The sequence below is a fragment of the Bufo bufo genome, chromosome 9 (assembly GCF_905171765.1).
Source record: "Bufo bufo chromosome 9, aBufBuf1.1, whole genome shotgun sequence".
NCBI lineage: Eukaryota > Metazoa > Chordata > Amphibia > Anura > Bufonidae > Bufo > Bufo bufo.
The window spans coordinates 226,400,897-226,423,603 of record NC_053397.1 but is presented as its reverse complement, the minus strand read 5'-3'; the positions used below and the strand labels follow the sequence as shown (position 1 = coordinate 226,423,603).

At 48.0% G+C, this 22,707-nt stretch overlaps 1 protein-coding gene across 2 annotated transcripts in view; it reads right to left on the bottom strand.

Moving 5' to 3' along the window:
* The window catches only part of PTCH2 (patched 2), a 38,520-nt gene extending 18,172 nt beyond the window's left edge, over nucleotides 1-20,348 (bottom strand). The window contains exons 1-3 of one of the 2 annotated variants that reach the window (XM_040408166.1): nucleotides 20,320-20,348; nucleotides 13,692-13,795; nucleotides 8,469-8,661 (exon numbers count right to left, since the gene is read on the bottom strand). Coding sequence is in view for 1 of the 2 variants with exons in the window: in XM_040408165.1 (XP_040264099.1) it covers nucleotides 8,469-8,661; nucleotides 11,898-12,044 (340 nt within the window). In the remaining variant the exon portion in view is untranslated. Of the gene's footprint in view, nucleotides 1-8,468; nucleotides 8,662-11,897; nucleotides 12,390-13,691; nucleotides 13,796-20,319 lie in introns of those variants that run through there. The other variant, XM_040408165.1, reaches the window with a different exon arrangement.
* Between the last annotated feature and the right edge of the window lie 2,359 nt (nucleotides 20,349-22,707).

Sequence of the window (22,707 nt, the reverse complement as noted above, 5' to 3'; positions counted from 1 at the left end):
AAAAATACGGTCGTGTGAATGTACCCTTAATGTGGTTGGAGAAGCTGCAGGAGGATGGGGTTAACCCGGTGCCCCTAATAAAAGGGCCACACACAATACGCCACTATACTGAAATAAAGCTGCATTTATTACCCACAATCCCCTGGTGTTATTCGGCCGCCGAGGCCTGACATGAGGCTCCTGTGGCCCCTTAACCCTTCAGGGAAGCGGTTCTGCAGCGAGACATTTGCCTCGCCCTGGTTGACTGCCACTCTGGAATGGCCAAAATTTCCTGACACAGGAATCGGAGCCGCACGCGTGCGCTGTATATTGTGTTAGCAGAGCTCCTGGCTACACGTCAATTCATGCAGCGCGTCTTGAAACGGGCAGGCGAGCGTCTTATGTGCGCACATTCTGCCACTTTTTGGTAATTCTGTGTTTTTTTCACACTCGGAATTTGCTGCTTCATTAACTCCTCTGTCTGCGGGGCCCCCGAGCCGAGAAAAAAATATAACAAATATGTTCTTTTTCGAACACGACCAAGTATTCACGATATTTTTCTGCTTAGTCTGAATCTCGTAGCTGCGTTAAATCTGTCAGTCGCGGTTGACTTGCAAAACAAACAGCGGCATTCCCGGGCTGGAGGCCGGTAAAGGGTTAATGCTTCTTTTTCCATCGTCTCCTGCACCCAGTCATGTTTAAACAGGAAATATTCCCACCCTATGGTTAACTTTCCTCTCGGTTACAGATGTGATAACAAGCGCTCAACAACCACACACACGGAGTCTTTCCGCGGCGCTCAGACACGCTGCCAGCGCACACACCACCTTGGCACGGGCCGCACAAGTAAAATAAAAAAATAATGGCAGCGCCCCAGCGCGGGGAGCCATCGCAACTGGGAGTGAGCAAGCAACCGTGGTCCCGACCGATTCCACCCCAGCCCATCACATGGTAAACCTCGCCAAACTCGTCCGTCTCTTCGTTAAAGACCGCTTTCTGGATCTCACTGCACCCCACCCTTCGTGAGAATGGAATGGGGCGAGAAATGGGGGCGAGGTGACCCTGTGCTACAATGTTACATATGGATACTGTGTATAACAGTTACAAGACTCTCCCCTTCCCCGGGGGCTCCCTTTATCCCCCTGACGCCACCAGCAGCCCCCCACAAGGTTATCTGCATAAGTGTTGCAGGGACAAGCAAGGTCTAAGTGTTTTTGGGTGGATTATGTGGATTAAGGAGCGCGTGAAAGGCACCATGTTGCTTAAGAGGATGCGTCTCACCGAGGGTATTCTACCTGCTCCAGGCGACACAATGACCCAAAACTCTGCCGCTTCCATTATGGCGCTGCCGTCCAATCGACATAATCCTGCTCACCATAAAAAGAAACGAGAAGGAGACGTACGAAATGGTTTTCCCAAACGCCTTCAATAAAATGGAGCAGTCAATCTTTGTGACGAGAACATGAGATTATGTTCCTTCCTAGAGACAGCGCCATTGTTGCGCACAGGCCATGTCTGGTATTGCAGTATTCAAGTGAACAGGGATGAGCTGCAATACCAGACACAACCAGGGACATGAGGGGAGCTGTTTATGTGTGAACGGTTGCTATGATACAGGCTAGGATACCGGCCGCCATTATTGTGTGCTCGAAGATTGTGATTTTTCTTGCAAGCACTTCTGACTTATTTTATGTGAAGCTACGCCCACTGCGCCAAATTTATGAAACTGAAATGCCCCTACGTTTACAATGTCCTCCTAGACACGAGGTGCACCGGAGCTCGTTACGGCCACATCGGACTATGAACGTAGCGATAATTCAGTGCAGCGAACCCGTAAAGAGTGGCGCAAAGAATCATCGTCCACGCCAGACGCTTGCCTACTTCTTCCCGCATGTACTGAGGCCCCTAATGTCAGACCGTCGCCGATTCTAGGCATTTCAGGAGACAAATGAAGAAACTGGAAAAGTTTGGAGAAGTTTTGGGACGTCAAGGCGTGCTGGCAGCAAAGAATCTCAGGGCCGCGCTGTAACCGCCGCTCGAACGCGTTCTTCTCTTCCCACACCCAATATAAATGCTGCCGTAGCACTGAGGATGGAGCCAAGCGCTGCAACCCATAAATACCAAGACCACATGCACCGTCCTCCCGAAGCCGCACAGGCTCTTTATCCTCCGACTGGGCCTTTTGTCCTCCTGTAGATACAAGGAATGGAGGGGGAGAGGGGGGAAAAGACCCCCTGCAAGACCCCGCACTCATTTGTCCCAAGTTTCTGCTGAAACTCCTGTAACGTCCGGGAGAAAGAAGAAGTGACCGCCGGGTGAATGCTGAGGCTTACAGTAAACATGGGGGAGAAACTGGTTCTATATATAGGTACTAGTTATACCGTATACCGGCGGTACCATCAGTCCTCTATATACTAGTTATAGCATATACCAGGGGTACTATCAGTCCTCTATATACTAGTTATAGCATATACCGGGGGTACCATCAGTCCTCTATATACTAGTTATAGCATATACCGGGGGTACTATCAGTCCTCTATATACTAGTTATAGCATATACCGGGGGTACTATCAGTCCTCTATATACTAGTTATACCATATACCGGGGGTACCATCAGTCCTCTATATACTAGTTATAGCATATACCGGGGGTACCATCAGTCCTCTATATACTAGTTATAGCATATACCGGGGGTACCATCAGTCCTCTATATACTAGTTATACCATATACCGGGGGTACTATCAGTCCTCTATATACTAGTTATACCATATACCGGAGGTACTATCAGTCCTCTATATACCAGTTATACTGTACCAATCAGTCCTCTATATACCAGTTATACTGTACCAATCAGTCCTCTATATACCAGTTATACTGTACCACCAGTCATCTATTTACCAGTTATACTGTACCATCAGTCCTCTATATACCAGTTATACTGTACCATCAGTCCTCTATATACCAGTTATACTGTACTATCAGTCCTTTATATACCAGTTATACCGTATACCGGGGGTACAAACAGTCCTCTATATACCAGTTATACCGTACCAATCAGTCCTCTATATACTAGTTATACCGTACCATCAGTCCTCTATATACTAGTTATAGCATATACCGGGGGTACCATCAGTCCTCTATATACTAGTTATAGCATATACCGGGGGTACTATCAGTCCTCTATATACTAGTTATAGCATATACCGGGGGTACTATCAGTCCTCTATATACTAGTTATACCATATACCGGGGGTACCATCAGTCCTCTATATACTAGTTATAGCATATACCGGGGGTACCATCAGTCCTCTATATACTAGTTATAGCATATACCGGGGGTACCATCAGTCCTCTATATACTAGTTATACCATATACCGGGGGTACTATCAGTCCTCTATATACTAGTTATACCATATACCGGAGGTACTATCAGTCCTCTATATACTAGTTATACCATATACCGGGGGTACCATCAGTCCTCTATATACTAGTTATACCATATACCGGGGGTACTATCAGTCCTCTATATACTAGTTATACCATATACCGGAGGTACTATCAGTCCTCTATATACCAGTTATACTGTACCAATCAGTCCTCTATATACCAGTTATACTGTACCAATCAGTCCTCTATATACCAGTTATACTGTACCATCAGTCATCTATATACCAGTTATACTGTACCACCAGTCATCTATTTACCAGTTATACTGTACCATCAGTCATCTATATACCAGTTATACTGTACCACCAGTCCTCTATATACCAGTTATACTGTACCATCAGTCCTCTATATACCAGTTATACTGTACTATCAGTCCTTTATATACCAGTTATACCGTATACCGGGGGTACAAACAGTCCTCTATATACCAGTTATACCGTACCAATCAGTCCTCTATATACTAGTTATACCGTACCATCAGTCCTCTATATACTAGTTATACTGTACCACCAGTCCTCTATATACCAGTTATACTGTACCACCAGTCCTCTATATACCAGTTATACTGTACCATCAGTCCTCTATATACCAGTTATACTGTACTATCAGTCCTTTATATACCAGTTATACCGTATACCGGGGGTACAAACAGTCCTCTATATACTAGTTATACCGTACATTACACTACATTTATATTAGATGTATTTCTGTCTCCAGTATCAGTGAGATTTCATACACCGCCGCAGCCGCCATACTCTATAATTATAGGTCACTGCCGGCCAGGCTTCGGCCGCACAGGTCTTGGGTGTATCACAGCTTCCTCCCAGCCGCTTGGCAGAGACCAGAGCCTGAAACCAACAGCGACTGAGCCACGAGGCATGGCCGACCTCACACCCACGGCAACCAATCACATCACTGCTTTCATGTCCTCTCACAGCAACCAATCACATCACTGCTTTCATCTCCTCTCACAGCACCCAATCACATCACTGCTATCATCTCCTCTCACAGCACCCAATCACATCACTGCTTTCACATTCTCTCATAACAGCCAATGAGACTAGAGAAGAAATTCTCATTGGTTGCTATTGGAAGCCCCTCTGATAGAAGAATGAGAGCAGTGATCTGATTGGTTGCTATGGGCAACACCTACACTTTTCTTCTGCACTTCTTTTCACTTCTTTTTGGAGACTCAAACAAAGCTTTATTAGTTTTTACAAAGTGACACAGTGCAGTCCTAATCCCTTCGTTCACCTCCAGATTTGCGTGGTCGCCTGTGGGCGGATGTGACAGGATCCTGTCGCCGCACACGTCTCAGTGCTGTCACCTCGGACACGTGTTTACACTTTGTCCGGCCTAATCTACAATCTGTTCTTTATTTCAGCAACTAATTCACTTGAAATTGAAGTTTATGCGTCCCAGATACCCCTTAGAATATCTGCGTCCCCGGGGCCATGGGCCTCCTGGAACAGAGAAGATAAAAGCAGAGACCCTACATGACTCAGTATTCGCACAGCGGCGCCATCTTCACGTCATTACGGTGCATTCACACGACCGGAAGGGTTTTGCGGTTCGCAAATTGCGGACAAGAATAGGACACGCTCCATATTTTTTGAGGGGCCGCGGAACGGAACAGCGGATGCGGACAGCACACGGTGTGCTGTCCACATCTTTTGCGGCCCCATTGAAATGAATGGGTCTGCACCCGTTCTGCAAAATTGCGGAACGGATGCGGATCCATTTATACGGTCGTGTGAATGTACCCTCAGCGGGAGGACGAATCAGCTTCATTACCGTCTTTATTCTACACTGAGGCGTCCACCCAGCAATGACTGCAACATGGCTCCCGCCAACACCGCGATACAACCGTCTATAAAACGGAAAGGAAACTTCTGGAATCTACAGTCCATCTTTATGTCTGATTACATCAGAGGCTGAAGAGCTTGCACTTCAATATATACACACGCCATCATCCGCCACACACTGCATATAGAACATTCAGAAAGTCTTCACACACGTTTGTCACATTTTGTTATGTTGCTCCTTATCCTAAAATAAAAATAATCGTGTTCCCATCAATCTGCTCTGAACGACATAAGTCTTCAGCCCCTTTACTCGGGACATAAGTCTTCAGCCCCTTTACTCGGAACATAAGTCTTCAGCCCCTTTACTCGGGACATAAGTCTTCAGCCCCTTTACTCGGGACATAAGTCTCCAGCCCCTTTACTCCGGACATAAGTCTTCAGCCCCTTTACTCGGGACATAAGTCTTCAGCCCCTTTACTCGGGACATAAGTCTCCAGCCCCTTTACTCGGAACATAAGTCTTCAGCCCCTTTACTCGGGACATAAGTCTTCAGCCCCTTTACTCCGGACATAAAGGGTAAAGGGGCTGAAGACTTATGTCCTGAGTAAAGGGGCTGAAGACTTATGTCAATGTGAGGTTTTAGTTTTAGTTTTTCAATAAATTAGTAAAGATTTCTCACTTTCTTATTCTGGGGAACTGACAGCACAAGGAGCGATAGAGCAGAATGTGAGGACTTTCAGAACGCATTAGATGATATATACATACACACACACGCAGGATCATCCGCTGCACACTATATATACACACACACGCAGGATCATCCGCTGCACACTATATATACACACACACACAGGATCATCCGCTGCACACTATATATACACACACACACGCAGGATCATCCGCTGCACACTATATATACACACACACACAGGATCATCCGCTGCACACTATATATACACACACACACGCAGGATCATCCGCTGCACACTATATATACACACACATGCGCAGGATCATCCGCTGCACACTATATATACACACACGCAGGATCATCCGCTGCACACTATATATACATACACACACACGCAGGATCATCCGCTGCACACTATATATACACACACACGCAGGATCATCCGCTGCACACTATATATACACACACACACACAGGATCATCCGCTGCACACTATATATACACACACACACAGGATCATCCGCTGCACACTATATATACACACACACACGCAGGATCATCCGCTGCACACTATATATACACACACATGCGCAGGATCATCCGCTGCACACTATATATACACACACGCAGGATCATCCGCTGCACACTATATATACATACACACACACGCAGGATCATCCGCTGCACACTATATATACACACACACGCAGGATCATCCGCTGCACACTATATATACACACACACACGCAGGATCATCCGCTGCACACTATATATACACACACACACAGGATCATCCGCTGCACACTATATATACACACACACACAGGATCATCCGCTGCACACTATATATACACACACACACGCAGGATCATCCGCTGCACACTATATATACACACACATGCGCAGGATCATCCGCTGCACACTATATATACACACACGCAGGATCATCCGCTGCACACTATATATATATATATATACACACACACGCAGGATCATCCGCTGCACACTATATACACACACACGCAGGATCATCCGCTGCACACTATATATACACACACACACAGGATCATCCGCTGCACACTATATATACACACACACACAGGATCATCCGCTGCACACTATATATACACACACACACGCAGGATCATCCGCTGCACACTATATATACACACACACGCAGGATCATCCGCTGCACACTATATATACACACACACGCAGGATCATCCGCTGCACACTATATATACACACACACGCAGGATCATCCGCTGCACACTATATATATATATACACACACACACACGCAGGATCATCCGCTGCACACTATATATATATATACACACACACACACGCAGGATCATCCGCTGCACACTATATATACACACACGCAGGATCATCCGCTGCACACTATATATACACACGCACGTAATTCGTTGCACGTATGGACAGATGCACAGATACTGGTGTCCGCAGGCCTATAAAGCATCCATCATGTGGGTTATTTTTAACGTATAGAGAGCGGTATATGTTTAACAGGCCTCCCCTCCCCCTCTCCTTACAAGACACAGCTGCTCACCATCTACTCAGTTCCAGCAACAAGCCTTTTGTGGTCCCCCTATTAGGTCCTAGACCACCCACTACCTATGGTGACCACCCAGGCATTCCCCGCAGCTCCCCTCCTCCCCGCTCTTCCTGCTTACACAGCGCAGCCTATAGGACGCCAGGTCTCTAATGCTCAGTTTGTTTTCTCTGTCTGTCGATGGAGTGTTGCCTCCTTCTGCAGCCTTCCTGCTTGTGAAAAAATATCACACAGCATTCCACCCTCCTCCGTGCCCCCCGAACCCCAGGACAGTGCAAGGAACCAATCCAGGGGTGCAGAGCATAACCTCCGGGAGACCCCGCTCATCATAAACCACAATTCAATAAGGAAGATCAAAGACACAACCAAGGAAGTAAGGACTACTCCACCCATCATGGCAGGAATTGCTGAACCAGAACATATCCACATTAATCTAGCATGCACACCACAACCAAGAGGTTCTGCAGCAGCTGGGGGCTGAGGATGGCAGGGGCCGGAGGAGTGAGTGTCTCCTGTTTACCGAGGCTTCTCCTCCGGCAGATGTGCGAGCATTACACAGCGCGCTCTGTGCTGCCAGGAACACTGGGGCCCCTGTGCTGGCCATTTACGAGTACCAGGGCGCAGAAACCACAGGAAATGCAGCAGCAGACCCCCAGCTCCGCGCCATGAATGACGCCGTCAATACCTGATCCAGAATGATCAATAACAGGATGCGCTAAAGCTCCCAGTGTAGATCTGAACCTGGAAAAGCTGGGTGACAACCAACCTAGCCACTATTCCAGCGCCTGTTGGGTTGTCACTCAGCACATTCAGGAGTCTCAGGAAGCTGGGTGACAACTCCAAGGGATGCAATGGTAGTCCTATCAGTTGTCAGCCAGCTGAACACTTCTGGAAGCATGGGATGGGTCATTATGGGACTTGTAGTTCAGCAGCAAGCACAATGTACATCAATGGAGGCCGCACTCACCTTCCACCCATAGACGTTCGATGTCGGTCTCGATGGAGGCCACTCGTAGGCCCACGGCCAGCGCTCCGAACACCAGCAGGCCGATGAACAGCACCTTCCCGCAGTGTCGCTGGATGGAGCATCCTAAGGAGAAGAGCAGGGACTGGAACTGAGCGCGGAGCCAGAGCGGAGCCTTCTGACCGACGGCTTTACCCTAAAAAAAAAGAAAAGACAGGTGAAGGCGTGATAGCGGGCAACCCCGGACTACAACTCTCAGCATCATAGCTGGAGTCTAGTTCCCGTCACACAATCCCTCCTTTCTTGTCATACCCGGGTCAATACACCCTGTGGACTACCACCCCCTCCATGCAACAAGCCGATGCCATGGCGAGGCGCGTTGCGTGCTGCGCCGGCGGAGAATATTAGGAGCAGATGTGGCTGCCCGGGAGCCGCGCCGTCCATGTCTCATGCAGTGACCTCTAATTCCTAGCAGGTTGTTGTGAGTTTTATGGGACGACTCTTTATAGTTGCTGCTCATGAGCTTTCAAGGTCATAAACGACTCTTCTGACAATGTGAAAACCCAGGCGACGTATTAAATGGCCCACCTGGCCTGGCGTGCCCGCGCCCAGCGTCTGACAGGTGGGTGCCAACCAGGAAGAAAGGAAACCAAACAGCGATCAGGAAGGGCACTCAGCACATCCCATGGCTCTTGTGGCCTTGTCCCGGTGCCAGCCCCTGTGGCCGAAAAACTGAGCCAACCACAGAGGAGACACCAGGGCAGGCGGGCATCCTGTGGCAGGGAAAAGGAGGTCTCTGCCCACACAGGTGGTCCTGCTTACACAATGGCCGCAATGTTTCCTCCCTCTGACAAATGTCAGCTCACAGGACCGAGGAAGAAGAGGAGCTGGTCCAAAAACGATAAGGAGACCCCACAGAGCGACAGACGCTGGACCCCTATTAGGCCCTTTTATGCCACAGCACTGGGCATTCATTGGCACCACAAATGCCAGGAAACGTCACATTTCCTGGATAAATAAAGAGGCAGCACAGAAGACACAGCGTACACCGTCTGCTCTGCCCATGCCAGGCCGCGATCCCCCAGCAACCCGCAGACTGTCAGCTTGGTCTATGCCAGGCAGCACTACTTCACCACACCGCAGGCTGTCAGCCCTGGCACATGCCAGGCAGCGATCCCTCACCATGGCACAGACTGTCAGCTTGGTCTATGCCAGGTAAAGATATCTCACCACACTGTGGACAGTCAGCTCTGTCCCTGCCAAGCAGCAGTACCTCACCACGCTGCGGACTGTCCGCTTGGCCTATTCCACGCAACGCTATCTTACCAAGCCATGGACTATCAGCTCTGCCCATGCCAGGTTAAGATCCCTCACCACACTGCGGACTATCAGCTCTACCCATGCCAGGTTAAGATCCCTCACCACACTGCAGACTGTCAGCTCTACCCATGCCAGGCAGCAGTACCTCACCACGCTGCAGACTGTCAGCTCTACCCATGCCAGGCAGCAGTACCTCACCACGCTGCGGACTGTCAGCTCTACCCATGCCAGGCAGCTGTACCTCACCACGCTGCAGACTGTCAGCTCTACCCATGCCAGGCAGCTGTACCTCACCACGCTGCAGACTATCAGCTCTACCCATGCCAGGCAGCTGTACCTAACCACGCTGAGGACTGTCAGCTCTACCCATGCCAGGCAGCAGTACCTCACCACACTGCGGACTATCAGCTCTACCCATGCCAGGCAGCAGTACCTCACCATGCTGCGGACTGTCAGCTCTACCCATGCCAGGCAGCAGTACCTCACCACACTGCGGACTGTCAGCTCTACCCATGCCAGGCAGCAGTACCTCACCACACTGCAGATTGTCAGCTCTACCCATGCCAGGCAGCAGTACCTCACCAGGCTGCGGACTGTCAGCTCTACCCATGCCAGGCAGCAGTACCTCCCCAGGCTGCGGACTGTCAGCTCTACCCATGCCAGGCAGCAGTACCTCACCAGGCTGCGGACTGTCAGCTCTACCCATGCCAGGCAGCAGTACCTCACCAGGCTGCGGACTGTCAGCTCTACCCATGCCAGGCAGCAGTACCTCACCACGCTGCGGACTGTCAGCTCTACCCATGCCAGGCAGCAGTACCTCACCACGCTGCGGACTGTCAGCTCTACCCATGCCAGGCAGCTGTACCTCACCACGCTGCAGACTGTCAGCTCTACCCATGCCAGGCAGCAGTACCTCACCACACTGCAGACTGTCAGCTCTACCCATGCCAGGCAGCTGTACCTCACCACGCTGCAGACTGTCAGCTCTACCCATGCCAGGCAGCTGTACCTCACCACGCTGCAGACTATCAGCTCTACCCATGCCAGGCAGCAGTACCTCACCACGCTGCAGACTGTCAGCTCTACCCATGCCAGGCAGCAGTACCTCACCATGCTGCGGACTGTCAGCTCTACCCATGCCAGGCAGCAGTACCTCACCACACTGCAGACTGTCAGCTCTACCCATGCCAGGCAGCAGTACCTCACCATGCTGCGGACTGTCAGCTCTACCCATGCCAGGCAGCAGTACCTCACCACGCTGCAGACTATCAGCTCTACCCATGCCAGGCAGCAGTACCTCACCACGCTGCAGACTGTCAGCTCTACCCATGCCAGGCAGCAGTACCTCACCATGCTGCGGACTGTCAGCTCTACCCATGCCAGGCAGCAGTACCTCACCACACTGCAGACTGTCAGCTCTACCCATGCCAGGCAGCAGTACCTCACCATGCTGCGGACTGTCAGCTCTACCCATGCCAGGCAGCAGTACCTCACCACGCTGCGGACTGTCAGCTCTACCCATGCCAGGCAGCAGTACCTCACCACGGGTCTCACGCTAGAGACATGCGGGGGCTTCGGGATATTATGACTCTGAGCCCCAGGGGGTCCACGTGTTTTACAGAAAAAGGGAATTTGAACCCTTTAATGGCTGGACTCTAATGAGCGGTGTAGCGATATACATGGTACATACGTGTGAGATCCCTGGCCTCAGAAGGAAGCACAGTAACAATGAGCTCTCCGTGTGCTGGAATGCGGGGACCCCACGTCCCACCCACAGCTTAAATGGAAACAAACCTAAAACCCTTCCAAAAACTTGAACAATGTGTAGAAAAGCGGAGCCCGGCAAGGAATGACCCCCAGCCTGGCAAGGAATGACCCCCAGCCCGGCAAGTGAAGGTTATATATGGAGAAGTGCACTCAATGTGCAGCAGGGACCTGAGTGCAAGCTCTGCAGGTTAGCAAGTCTAAACCTGAGCCAGCTCAATGCATAATGAAAAATATTTCATGATGTATGGAGGCGCTGGCATCCCCAGCTACGGCCCCTATGGGTAAGAGCCCCCTGACAACCCCCTAATGACAGATGATGACACACGAGCAGCTCTGACAACTTACCTTAGATATCTGTTTAAGTGCAAAAGCAGCGTGACAATAACTGGGTCTCCGCAGCAGATCAGATCCCGGGGCCGGGTAGGAGGTCTTGTGGCCCGGAGGTAAATCTGTGAAGCCTCTTTCCCCCGTGTTGGGGGGAACAGAGGCCATTGGTATCCTATAGCGAGCAGTGGGGGGATCACAAGTAGCAAAGATTCAAGGGCTTGTCCTGCGGATCCGCCACAAATCACCGACTCAGGAGATCGATCAACACAAAATAATCCATGCACAAGGGAGCAGCATCCGTCGGGACAGGGAATACGAGGGGGTTTCCATCTAGGTGGGCAATTCCTTAGGTCCTGAGGTCTTCTCCTTCATGCTTTCCAGCTCTGATGCAATGCAAATCACACAGCCAACACAATCAGCAGGGAGACTGGCAGGATGGAGTCCCTGGCAGTGAGGAAGATGATGGCCCAGCTCTGCCCTGTGTGATCCGGTGTCCGGCCTCTCAGCATCTGTGCTTAAGGCTACTCTACTGAGCCTGTAAAGAGCGAGAGGAAGGGAAGCAGAGGGGAGGGGGGCTCGTGGAAATGTGTGCAGCTTCTCATTGGCCAGGGTGGAGGCAAATTACTCTCTAAACAACTCGTATTATTAGCTGCTAAGCAACAGCTCCCCAAAGTGAGGAGGGAGCGAGGAGACCACCCAGGCAGCGCCCTCTCAAATCAATGAGGGGACAGGAGGGGAGGGAGGGGGCTTCAACATAGAAGCCGCACAACTTTTACAGGAATTCTGCTCCACAGACCTCCAAATGCTACAAATTTCTTACCACCCTGCTCTGTCCAAACAGCCTGAACCCACCCTTCCCACATCGCCCCTCATCTCTTATTTAGTGGTGCAAACAGACAGACTGCACAGAGACAGCTGCAACCGCCTATTGTACGGCAGAGACAAAAACACACAGCCCCTCCGCCATGCAGAACACCCAGACTTCAGGGGCGCCCCCAAAATCTGCACAAGAAGAGGAAATGAAAAATCCTTAAAATAAAAAATAAATAAATAAATATATACACAGATAGACGGATATAATGTATCATTCCAGGGTGATCCCGATTGATACATTTTGCATTTATTGGAGGGAAGGAAACATTTCTTGATTTTTTGGGGGAAGCGCGCGCCCGTCCTGCGCTCGGCCTTCCCTGATTTCAGCTGATTTTTTCAGACAGATGTTTATAGAACAAGATTGCAGAGCTGAAATGGATTATTTATGTAAGGGATGTGTGTATTTCTAGAAAAGCCGGGGCCCCTCTCTCCCTCCCAGCCGCTAAATGATCCATTTCACACGCATCACATCACTGCACAAACATTGTGTCAGAAAATACAGCCCCAAAAATGCCGGCGCTTCCTCGGCCATCTTGCAGCAATTAGAGAAGAACTGAGATGAATTGTTCCGTCTCCCGGTGTCTCTGGATTTCCATCCGTCCCATGTGCGGCAGGTATCGGAACTATTCTGGGACAGCGGCGATCCCCGCTCAGTCACCAAGGCAGAAGGACCTGCCACGAATGTTATGGAGGAGGCATCAGATGGCGGTCTGGATCGTGACTTCCACATGCGATCGCTGCCTCCCTATCGCTGCCTCCCTACACGCCTTATGTGTGAAGTTATTCTATATAAGAAATGCACTTTAAAGATTGTGCAGCTGCAAATGGTCTATATATTGTGTTCTCTGTATCCATCCAATACACAAAGATCTTCTAGGGGAGGAACCACATTAATAACAGGAGATATTTCTATTAACACCTACAGGAAACAAGTCTCACCTATGCCTCCAGCAGTGCCCGGCGCAGTACTGCCTGTGGCCAGCAGAGGGGGCGTTAGGTCAATGTTGGCCATGTGCGCCCTCTACTTCCAGAATGCTGAGGTCCTGCAATGGAATATGACAGAATGTAATACAGGACAAGGCCGGACTACTACTCCCAGCAAACAACCACCACCAACATTCCTGCAAATGTCACAGAATGGAACACACATGACCACTATAGACATATTGTTATATTTCTTGGTGATTTGAAGATGAATACAGTGTATCTAATTCTGTCCTGTGTGATACTACCTGCTGAGCCGTGTATCTAATCCTGTGCTGTGTGATACTGCCTGCTGAGCCGTGTATCTAATCCTACAGTGTGTGATACTGTCTGCTGAGCTGTGTATCTAATCCTGTCCTGTGTGATACTGTCTGCTGAGCTGTGTATCTAATCCTATCCTGTGTGATACTGCCTGCTGAGCTGTGTATCTAATCCTCTCCTGTGTGATACTGTCTGCTGAGCTGTGTATCTAATCCTCTCCTGTGTGATACTGTCTGCTGAGCTGTGTATCTAATTCTGTCCTGTGTGATACTACCTGCTGAGCTGTGTATCTAATCATGTCCTGTGTGATACTGTCTGCTGAGCTGTGTATCTAATCCTATCCTGTGTGATACTGTTCGCTGAGCTGTGTATCTAATCCTATCCTGTGTGATACTGTCTCCTGAGCTGTGTATCTAATCCTATCCTGTGTGATACTGTCTCCTGAGCTGTGTATCTAATCCTATCCTGTGTGATACTGTCTGCTGAGCTGTGTATCTAATCCTCTCCTGTGTGATACTGTCTGCTGAGCTGTGTATCTAATCCTATCCTGTGTGATACTGTCTGCTGAGCTGTGTATCTAATCCTATCCTGTGTGATACTCCCTGCTGAGCTGTGTATCTAATCCTATCCTGTGTGATACTGTCTGCTGAGCTGTGTATCTAATCCTATCCTGTGTGATACTGTCTGCTGAGCTGTGTATCTAATCCTGTCCTGTGTGATACTGTCTGCTGAGCTGTGTATCTAATCCTATCCTGTGTGATACTATCTGCTGAGCTGTGTATCTAATCCTATCCTGTGTGATACTGTCTGCTGAGCTGTGTATCTAATCCTGTCCTGTGTGATACTGTCTGCTGAGCTGTGTATCTAATTCTGTCCTGTGTGATACTGTCTGCTGAGCTGTGTATCTAATCCTATCCTGTATGATACTGTTCGCTGAGCTGTGTATCTAATCCTATCCTGTGTGATACTGTCTGCTGAGCTGTGTATCTAATCCTATCCTGTGTGATACTGTCTGCTGAGCTGTGTATCTAATCCTATCCTGTGTGATACTGTCTGCTGAGCTGTGTATCTAATCCTATCCTGTGCGATACAGTCTGCTGAGCTGTGTATCTAATCCTGTCCTGTGTGATACTGTCTCCTGAGCTGTGTATCTAATCCTATCCTGTGTGATACTGTCTGCTGAGCTGTGTATCTAATCCTCTCCTGTGTGATACTGTCTGCTGAGCTGTGTATCTAATCCTATCCTGTGTGATACTGTCTGCTGAGCTGTGTATCTAATCCTATCCTGTGTGATACTCCCTGCTGAGCTGTGTATCTAATCCTATCCTGTGTGATACTGTCTGCTGAGCTGTGTATCTAATCCTATCCTGTGTGATACTGTCTGCTGAGCTGTGTATCTAATCCTGTCCTGTGTGATACTGTCTGCTGAGCTGTGTATCTAATCCTATCCTGTGTGATACTGTCTGCTGAGCTGTGTATCTAATCCTGTCCTGTGTGATACTGTCTGCTGAGCTGTGTATCTAATTCTGTCCTGTGTGATACAGTCTGCTGAGATGTGTATCTAATCCTGTGTGATACAGCCTGCTGAGCTGTGTATCTAATCCTATCCTGTATGATACTGTTCGCTGAGCTGTGTATCTAATCCTATCCTGTGTGATACTGTCTGCTGAGCTGTGTATCTAATCCTATCCTGTGTGATACTGTCTCCTGAGCTGTGTATCTAATCCTATCCTGTGTGATACTGTCTGCTGAGCTGTGTATCTAATTCTGTCCTGTGTGATACTGTCTGCTGAGCTGTGTATCTAATCCTATCCTGTATGATACTGTTCGCTGAGCTGTGTATCTAATCCTATCCTGTGTGATACTGTCTGCTGAGCTGTGTATCTAATCCTATCCTGTGTGATACTGTCTCCTGAGCTGTGTATCTAATCCTATCCTGTGTGATACTGTCTCCTGAGCTGTGTATCTAATCCTATCCTGTGTGATACTGTCTGCTGAGCTGTGTATCTAATCCTATCCTGTGTGATACTCCCTGCTGAGCTGTGTATCTAATCCTGTCCTGTGTGATACTGTCTGCTGAGCTGTGTATCTAATCCTATCCTGTGTGATACTGTTCGCTAAGCTGTGTATCTAATCCTATTATGTGTGATACTGCCTGCTGAGCTGTGTATCTAATCCTATCCTGTGTGATACTGTCTGCTGAGCTGTGTATCTAATCCTGTCCTGTGTGATACCATCTGCTGAGCTGTGTATCTAATCCTGTCCTGTGTGATACTGTTCACTGAGCCGTGTATCTAATCCTATCCTGTGTGATACTGTCTGCTGAGCTGTGTATCTAATCCTATCCTGTGTGATACTGTCTGCAGAGCTGTGTATCTAATCCTATCCTGTGTGATACTGCCTGCTGAGCTGTGTATCTAATCCTATCCTGTGTGATACTGTTCGCTGAGCTGTGTATCTAATCCTGTGATACTGTCTGCTGAGCTGTGTATCTAATCCTGTCATGTGTGATACTGTCTGCTGAGCTGTGTATCTAATCCTATCCTGTGTGATACTGTCTGCTGAGCTGTGTATCTAATCCTGTCATGTGTGATACTGACTGCTGAGCTGTGTATCTAATCCTATCCTGTGTGATACTGTCTGCTGAGCTGTGTATCTAATCCTATCCTGTGTGATACTGTCTGCTGAGCTGTGTATCTAATCCTGTCATGTGTGATACTGACTGCTGAGCTGTGTATCTAATCCTATCCTGTGTGATACTGTCTGCTGAGCTGTGTATCTAATCCTATCCTGTGTGATACTGTCTGCTGAGCTGTGTATCTAATCCTATCCTGTGTGATACTGTCTGCTGAGCTGTGTATCTAATCCTATCCTGTGTGATACTGTCTGCAGAGCTATGTATCTAATCCTGTACTGTGTGATACTGTCTGCTGAGCTGTGTATCTAATCCTGTCATGTGTGATACTGACTGCTGAGCTGTGTATCTAATCCTATCCTGTGTGATACAGTCTGCTGAGCTGTGTATCTAATCCTATCCTGTGTGATACTGTCTGCTGAGCTGTGTATCTAATCCTATCCTGTGTGATACTGTCTGCTGAGCTGTGTATCTAATCCTATCCTGTGTGATACTGTCTGCTGAGCTGTGTATCTAATCCTACCCTGTGTGATACTGTCTGCTGAGCTGTGTATCTAATCCTATCCTGTGTGATACTGTCTGCAGAGCTGTGTATCTAATCCTATCCTGTGTGATACTGTCTGCAGAGCTGTGTATCTAATCCTATCCTGTGTGATACTGTCTGCCGAGCTGTGTATCTAATCCTATCCTGTGTGATACTGTCTGCTGAGCTGTGTATCTAATCCTGTGATACTGTCTGCTGAGCTGTGTATCTAATCCTATCATGTGTGATACTGCCTCCTGAGCCGTGTATCTAACCCTGTCCTGTGTGATACTGTTCGCTGAGCTGTGTATCTAATCCTATCCTGTGTGATACTGTCCGCTGAACTGTGTATCTAATCCTGTCATGTGTGATACTGCCTGCTGAGCCGTGTATCTAATCCTATCCTGTGTGATACTGCCTCCTGAGCCGTGTATCTAACCCTGTCCTGTGTGATACTGTTCGCTGAGCTGTGTATCTAATCCTATCCTGTGTGATACTGTCCGCTGAACTGTGTATCTAATCCTGTCATGTGTGATACTGCCTTCCGAGCCGTGTATCTAATCCTATCCTGTGTGATACTGTCTGCTGAGCTGTGTATCTAATCCTCTCCTGTGTGATACTGTCTGCTGAGCCGTGTATCTAATCCTATCCTGTGTGGTACTGTCTGCTGAGCCGTGTATCTAATCCTATCTTGTGTAATACTGACTGCTGAGCTGTGTATCTAATCCTATCGTGTGATACTGTCTGCTGAGCTGTGTATCTAATCCTATCCTGTGTGATACTGTCTGCTGAGTTGTGTATCTAATCCTATCCTGTGTGGTACTGTCTGCTGAGCCGTGTATCTAATCCTATCTTGTGTAATACTGACTGCTGAGCTGTGTATCTAATCCTATCGTGTGATACTGTCTGCTGAGCTGTGTATCTAATCCTATCCTGTGTAATACTGACTGCTGAGCTGTGTATCTAATCCTATCGTGTGATACTGTCTGCTGAGCTGTGTATCTAATCCTATCCTGTGTGATACTGTCTGCTGAGTTGTGTATCTAATCCTATCCTGTGTGGTACTGTCTGCTGAGCCGTGTATCTAATCCTATCTTGTGTAATACTGACTGCTGAGCTGTGTATCTAATCCTATCGTGTGATACTGTCTGCTGAGCTGTGTATCTAATCCTATCCTGTGTGATACTGTCTGCTGAGTTGTGTATCTAATCCTATCCTGTGTGATACTGTCTGCTGAGCTGTGTATCTAATCCTGTCATGTGTGATACTGTCTGCTGAGCTGTGTATCTAATCCTGTACTGTGTGATACTGTCTGCTGAGCTGTGTATCTAATCCTATCCTGTGTGATACTGTCTGCTGAGCTGTGTATCTAATCCTATCCTGTGTGATACTGTCTGCTGAGCTGTGTATCTAATCCTACTATGTGTGATACTATCTGCTGAGCTGTGTATCTAATCCTATCCTGTGTGATACTGTCTGCTGAGCTGTGTATCTAATCCTACTATGTGTGATACTGTCTGCTGAGCTGTGTATCTAATCCTACTATGTGTGATACTGTCTGCTGAGCTGTGTATATAATCCTATCCTGTGTGATACTGTCTGCTGAGCTGTGTATCTAATCCTGTACTGTGTGATACTGTCTGCTGAGCTGTGTATCTAATCCTACTATGTGTGATACTGTCTGCTGAGCTGTGTATCTAATCCTATCCTGTGTGATACCGTCTGCTGAGCTGTGTATCTAATCCTATTCTGTGTGATACTGTCTGCTGAGCTGTGTATCTAATCCCATCCTGTGTGATACAGTCTGCTGAGCTGTGTATCTAATCCTATCCTGTGTGATATTGTCTGCTGAGCTGTGTATCTAATCCTACTATGTGTGATACTGTCTGCTGAGCTGTGTATCTAATCCTATCCTGTGTGATACTGTCTGCTGAGCTGTGTATATAATCCTGTACTGTGTGATACTGTCTGCTGAGCTGTGTATCTAATCCTATCCTGTGTGATACCGTCTGCTGAGCTGTGTATCTAATCCTATTCTGTGTGATACTGTCTGCTGAGCTGTGTATCTAATCCTATCCTGTGTGATACCGTCTGCTGAGCTGTGTATCTAATCCTGTCCTGTGTGATACTGTCTGCTGAGCTGTGTATCTAATCCTATCCTGTGTGATACTGTCTGCTGAGCTGTGTATCTAATCCTGTACTGTGTGATACTGTCTGCTGAGCTGTGTATCTAATCCTCTCCTGTGTGATACTGTCTGCTGAGCTGTGTATAGTATCACACAGGATAGGATTAGATACACGGCTCAGTAGACAGTATCACACACTGTAGGATTAGATACACAGCTCAGCAGACAGTATCACACAAGATAGGATTAGATACACAGCTCATCAGACAGTATCACACAAGATAGGATTAGATACACAGCTCAGCAGTCAGTATCACACAGGATAGGATTAGATACACAGCTCAGCAGACAGTATCACACAGGATAGGATTAGATACACAGCTCAGCAGACAGTATCACACAGTATAGGATTAGATACACAGCTCAGCAGACAGTATCAAACAGGATAGGATTAGATACACAGCTCAGCAGACTGTATCACACAGGATAGGATTAGATACACAGCTCAGCAGACAGTATAACACAGGATAGGATTAGATACACAGCTCAGCAGACAGTATCACACAGGACATGATTAGATACACAGCTCAGCAGACAGTATCACACAGGATAGGATTAGATACACAGCTCAGCAGACAGTATCACACAGGATAGGATTAGATACACAGCTCAGCAGACAGTATCACATAGGATAGGATTAGATACACAGCTCAGCAGACAGTATCGCACAGGATAGGATTAGATACACAGCTCAGCAGACAGTATCACACAGGATAGGATTAGATACACAGCTCAGCAGACAGTATCACACAGGATAGGATTAGATACACAGTTCAGCAGACAGTATCACATAGGATAGGATTAGATACACAGCTCAGCAGATAGTATCACACATAGTAGGATTAGATACACAGCTCAGCAGACAGTATCACACAGGATAGGATTAGATACACAGCTCAGCAGACAGTATCACACATAGTAGGATTAGATACACAGCCCTTGCACACTCATCCTCCATGACACTTGTTCCGCACTCACCTCTTCTGCCTCCAGAGATGACGGTATCTAGGACCCGAGGCTCGGGCGGCAGTGAGGGATGATGGGATAGGTAGTTCAGCTTTACCTCTTCGTGTTTGGGATAGCGCCCACAGAACTACAACAACCTTACCAGCCTCCGCCCAGGCCACACCCCCGCGTAGAGGACAGCCAATAGAAAAGAGTCCCGCCCAAGGAAAGTAAGCAATAAGCAAAGTGATAGCGTAAGTGACAGTCCGAACAGCCAATCATCGAGTTCTGCAGCTTTTGGCGGGGATTGCCTCAGAGGGAGACGTTATGGCGACAGCTGACGGGCGGAGCTGGTGATGGGAGTACAGCTGTATATCAGGGCAGGGGCCCCTGTGTGAGGAGGCTCCAGCCCGGAGCTCTATGGTAACGTCACAAAGTTCACCTCAGCGTCCATATGCCGCACTGCGGCTGCGTGTTCTTAGGGAGTGTTCACACCAGCACTTGAAGCAGCATTTGTCCTTTATACATTCTCCCCTATGCTCATCACTGGTATCTGCATCAAAAACCTGTGTGTGAATAGACCCTGAGGGTGACAGAATCAGGCTCCGGATCACAAGGTTTTTTCCCGTTTTTGAAGCGTTTTTTAGGCCTCCAGATGGTACTTTATGGCTGTACTGCAACAAAAAGCTTATCCCTGGTGTTTTTTAAATTTAGAGTTTTTTGTTCTATATTCTCTGTCAGAAATGAAAAATGTCAGGAAACAAAGCAGAAAAAACCTACTAATGCAGAAAAAACCTACTAAGCAGCAGGAAAAACACACGGTGGTGGCGCAAGTCATCCGCAAAAAAATGTGATGGACGCCGTATAGACGCAGCTCCGGGAACATTCTGCCAACTAGGCACAAAAACCGCGTTAGGCCTTGTAAGGAATATTCTTATCTTTCCCTTCTATTGTACCCCAGGTACAAGATAGAATCCTTCAGGCCTCATGCGCAGAAGGTATTTTTGGACCACATCCGACCCGTGTTTTTTCAGTTCAGTGGTGTGGTAGAAGCCGCGGAGAGCTGACCGCGTGCTGTCTACATCCGTAAGTCCGTTCCACGGCCCCGCAAAAATATACATGTCCTGTTCTTGTCCATATAACGCACGAGGATTGGACCGCTCTATAGAAGCCCCAAAATGTGCAACGCACACGGCCGGTATCCGTGTTTTGCAGATACGCAAATTGTGAACCACAACAGCAGTGTGCATGAGCCCCTACCAGTCATTTTACTGCATTTTATTCCACAGAGGCGCAGTTTGCTGACACATGGGAACGAAGCCTCTCCTGTGTATAATGGCGAAAAGTGTGCAGTGTATCTAATCCTATCCTATGTGATACTGCCTCCTGAGCTGTGTATCTAATCCTATCCTGTGTGATACTGTCTGCTGAGCTGTGTATCTAATCCTATCCTGTGTGATACTGTCTGCTGAGCTGTGTATCTAATCCTATCCTGTGTGATACAGTCTGCTGAGCTGTGTATCTAATCCTATCCTGAGTGATACTGTCTGCTGAGCTGTGTATCTAATCCTATCCTGTGTGATACTGTCTGCTGAGCCGTGTATCTAATCCTATCCTGTGTGATACTGTCTGCTGAGCCGTGTATCTAATCCTATCCTGTGTGATACTGTCTGCTGAGCCGTGTATCTAATCCTATCCTGTGTGATACTGCCTCCTGAGCTGTGTATCTAATCCTATCCTGTGTGATACTGTCTGCTGATCTGTGTATCTAATCCTCTCCTGTATGATACTGTCTGCTGAGCTGTGTATCTAATCCTATCCTGTGTGATACTATCTGCTGAGCTGCTGTATCTAATCCTGTCATGTGTGATACTGTCTGCTGAGCTGTGTATCTAATCCTCTGACTGTGATACTCAACTGTGTATCTAATCCTATCCTGTGTGATACTGTCTGCTGAGCTGTGTATCTAATCCTGTCCTGTGTGATACTGTCTGCTGAGCTGTGTATCTAATCCTGTCCTGTGTGATACTGTCTGCTGAGCTGTGTATCTAATCCTATCCTGTGTGATACTGTCTGCTGAGCTGTGTATCTAATCCTATCCTGTGTGATACTGTCTGCTGAGCTGTGTATCTAATCCTCTCCTGTGTGATACAGCCTGCTGAGCTGTGTATCTAATCCTATCCTGTGTGATACTGTCTGCTGAGCTGTGTATCTAATCCTATCCTGTGTGATACTGTCTGCTGAGCTGTGTATCTAATCCTCTCCTGTGTGATACTGTCTGCTGAGCTGTGTATCTATTCCTATCCTGTGTGATACTGTCTGCTGAGCTGTGTATCTAATCTTATCCTGTGTGATACTGTCTGCTGAGCTGTGTATCTAATCCTATCCTGTGTGATACTGTCTGCTGAGCTGTGTATCTAA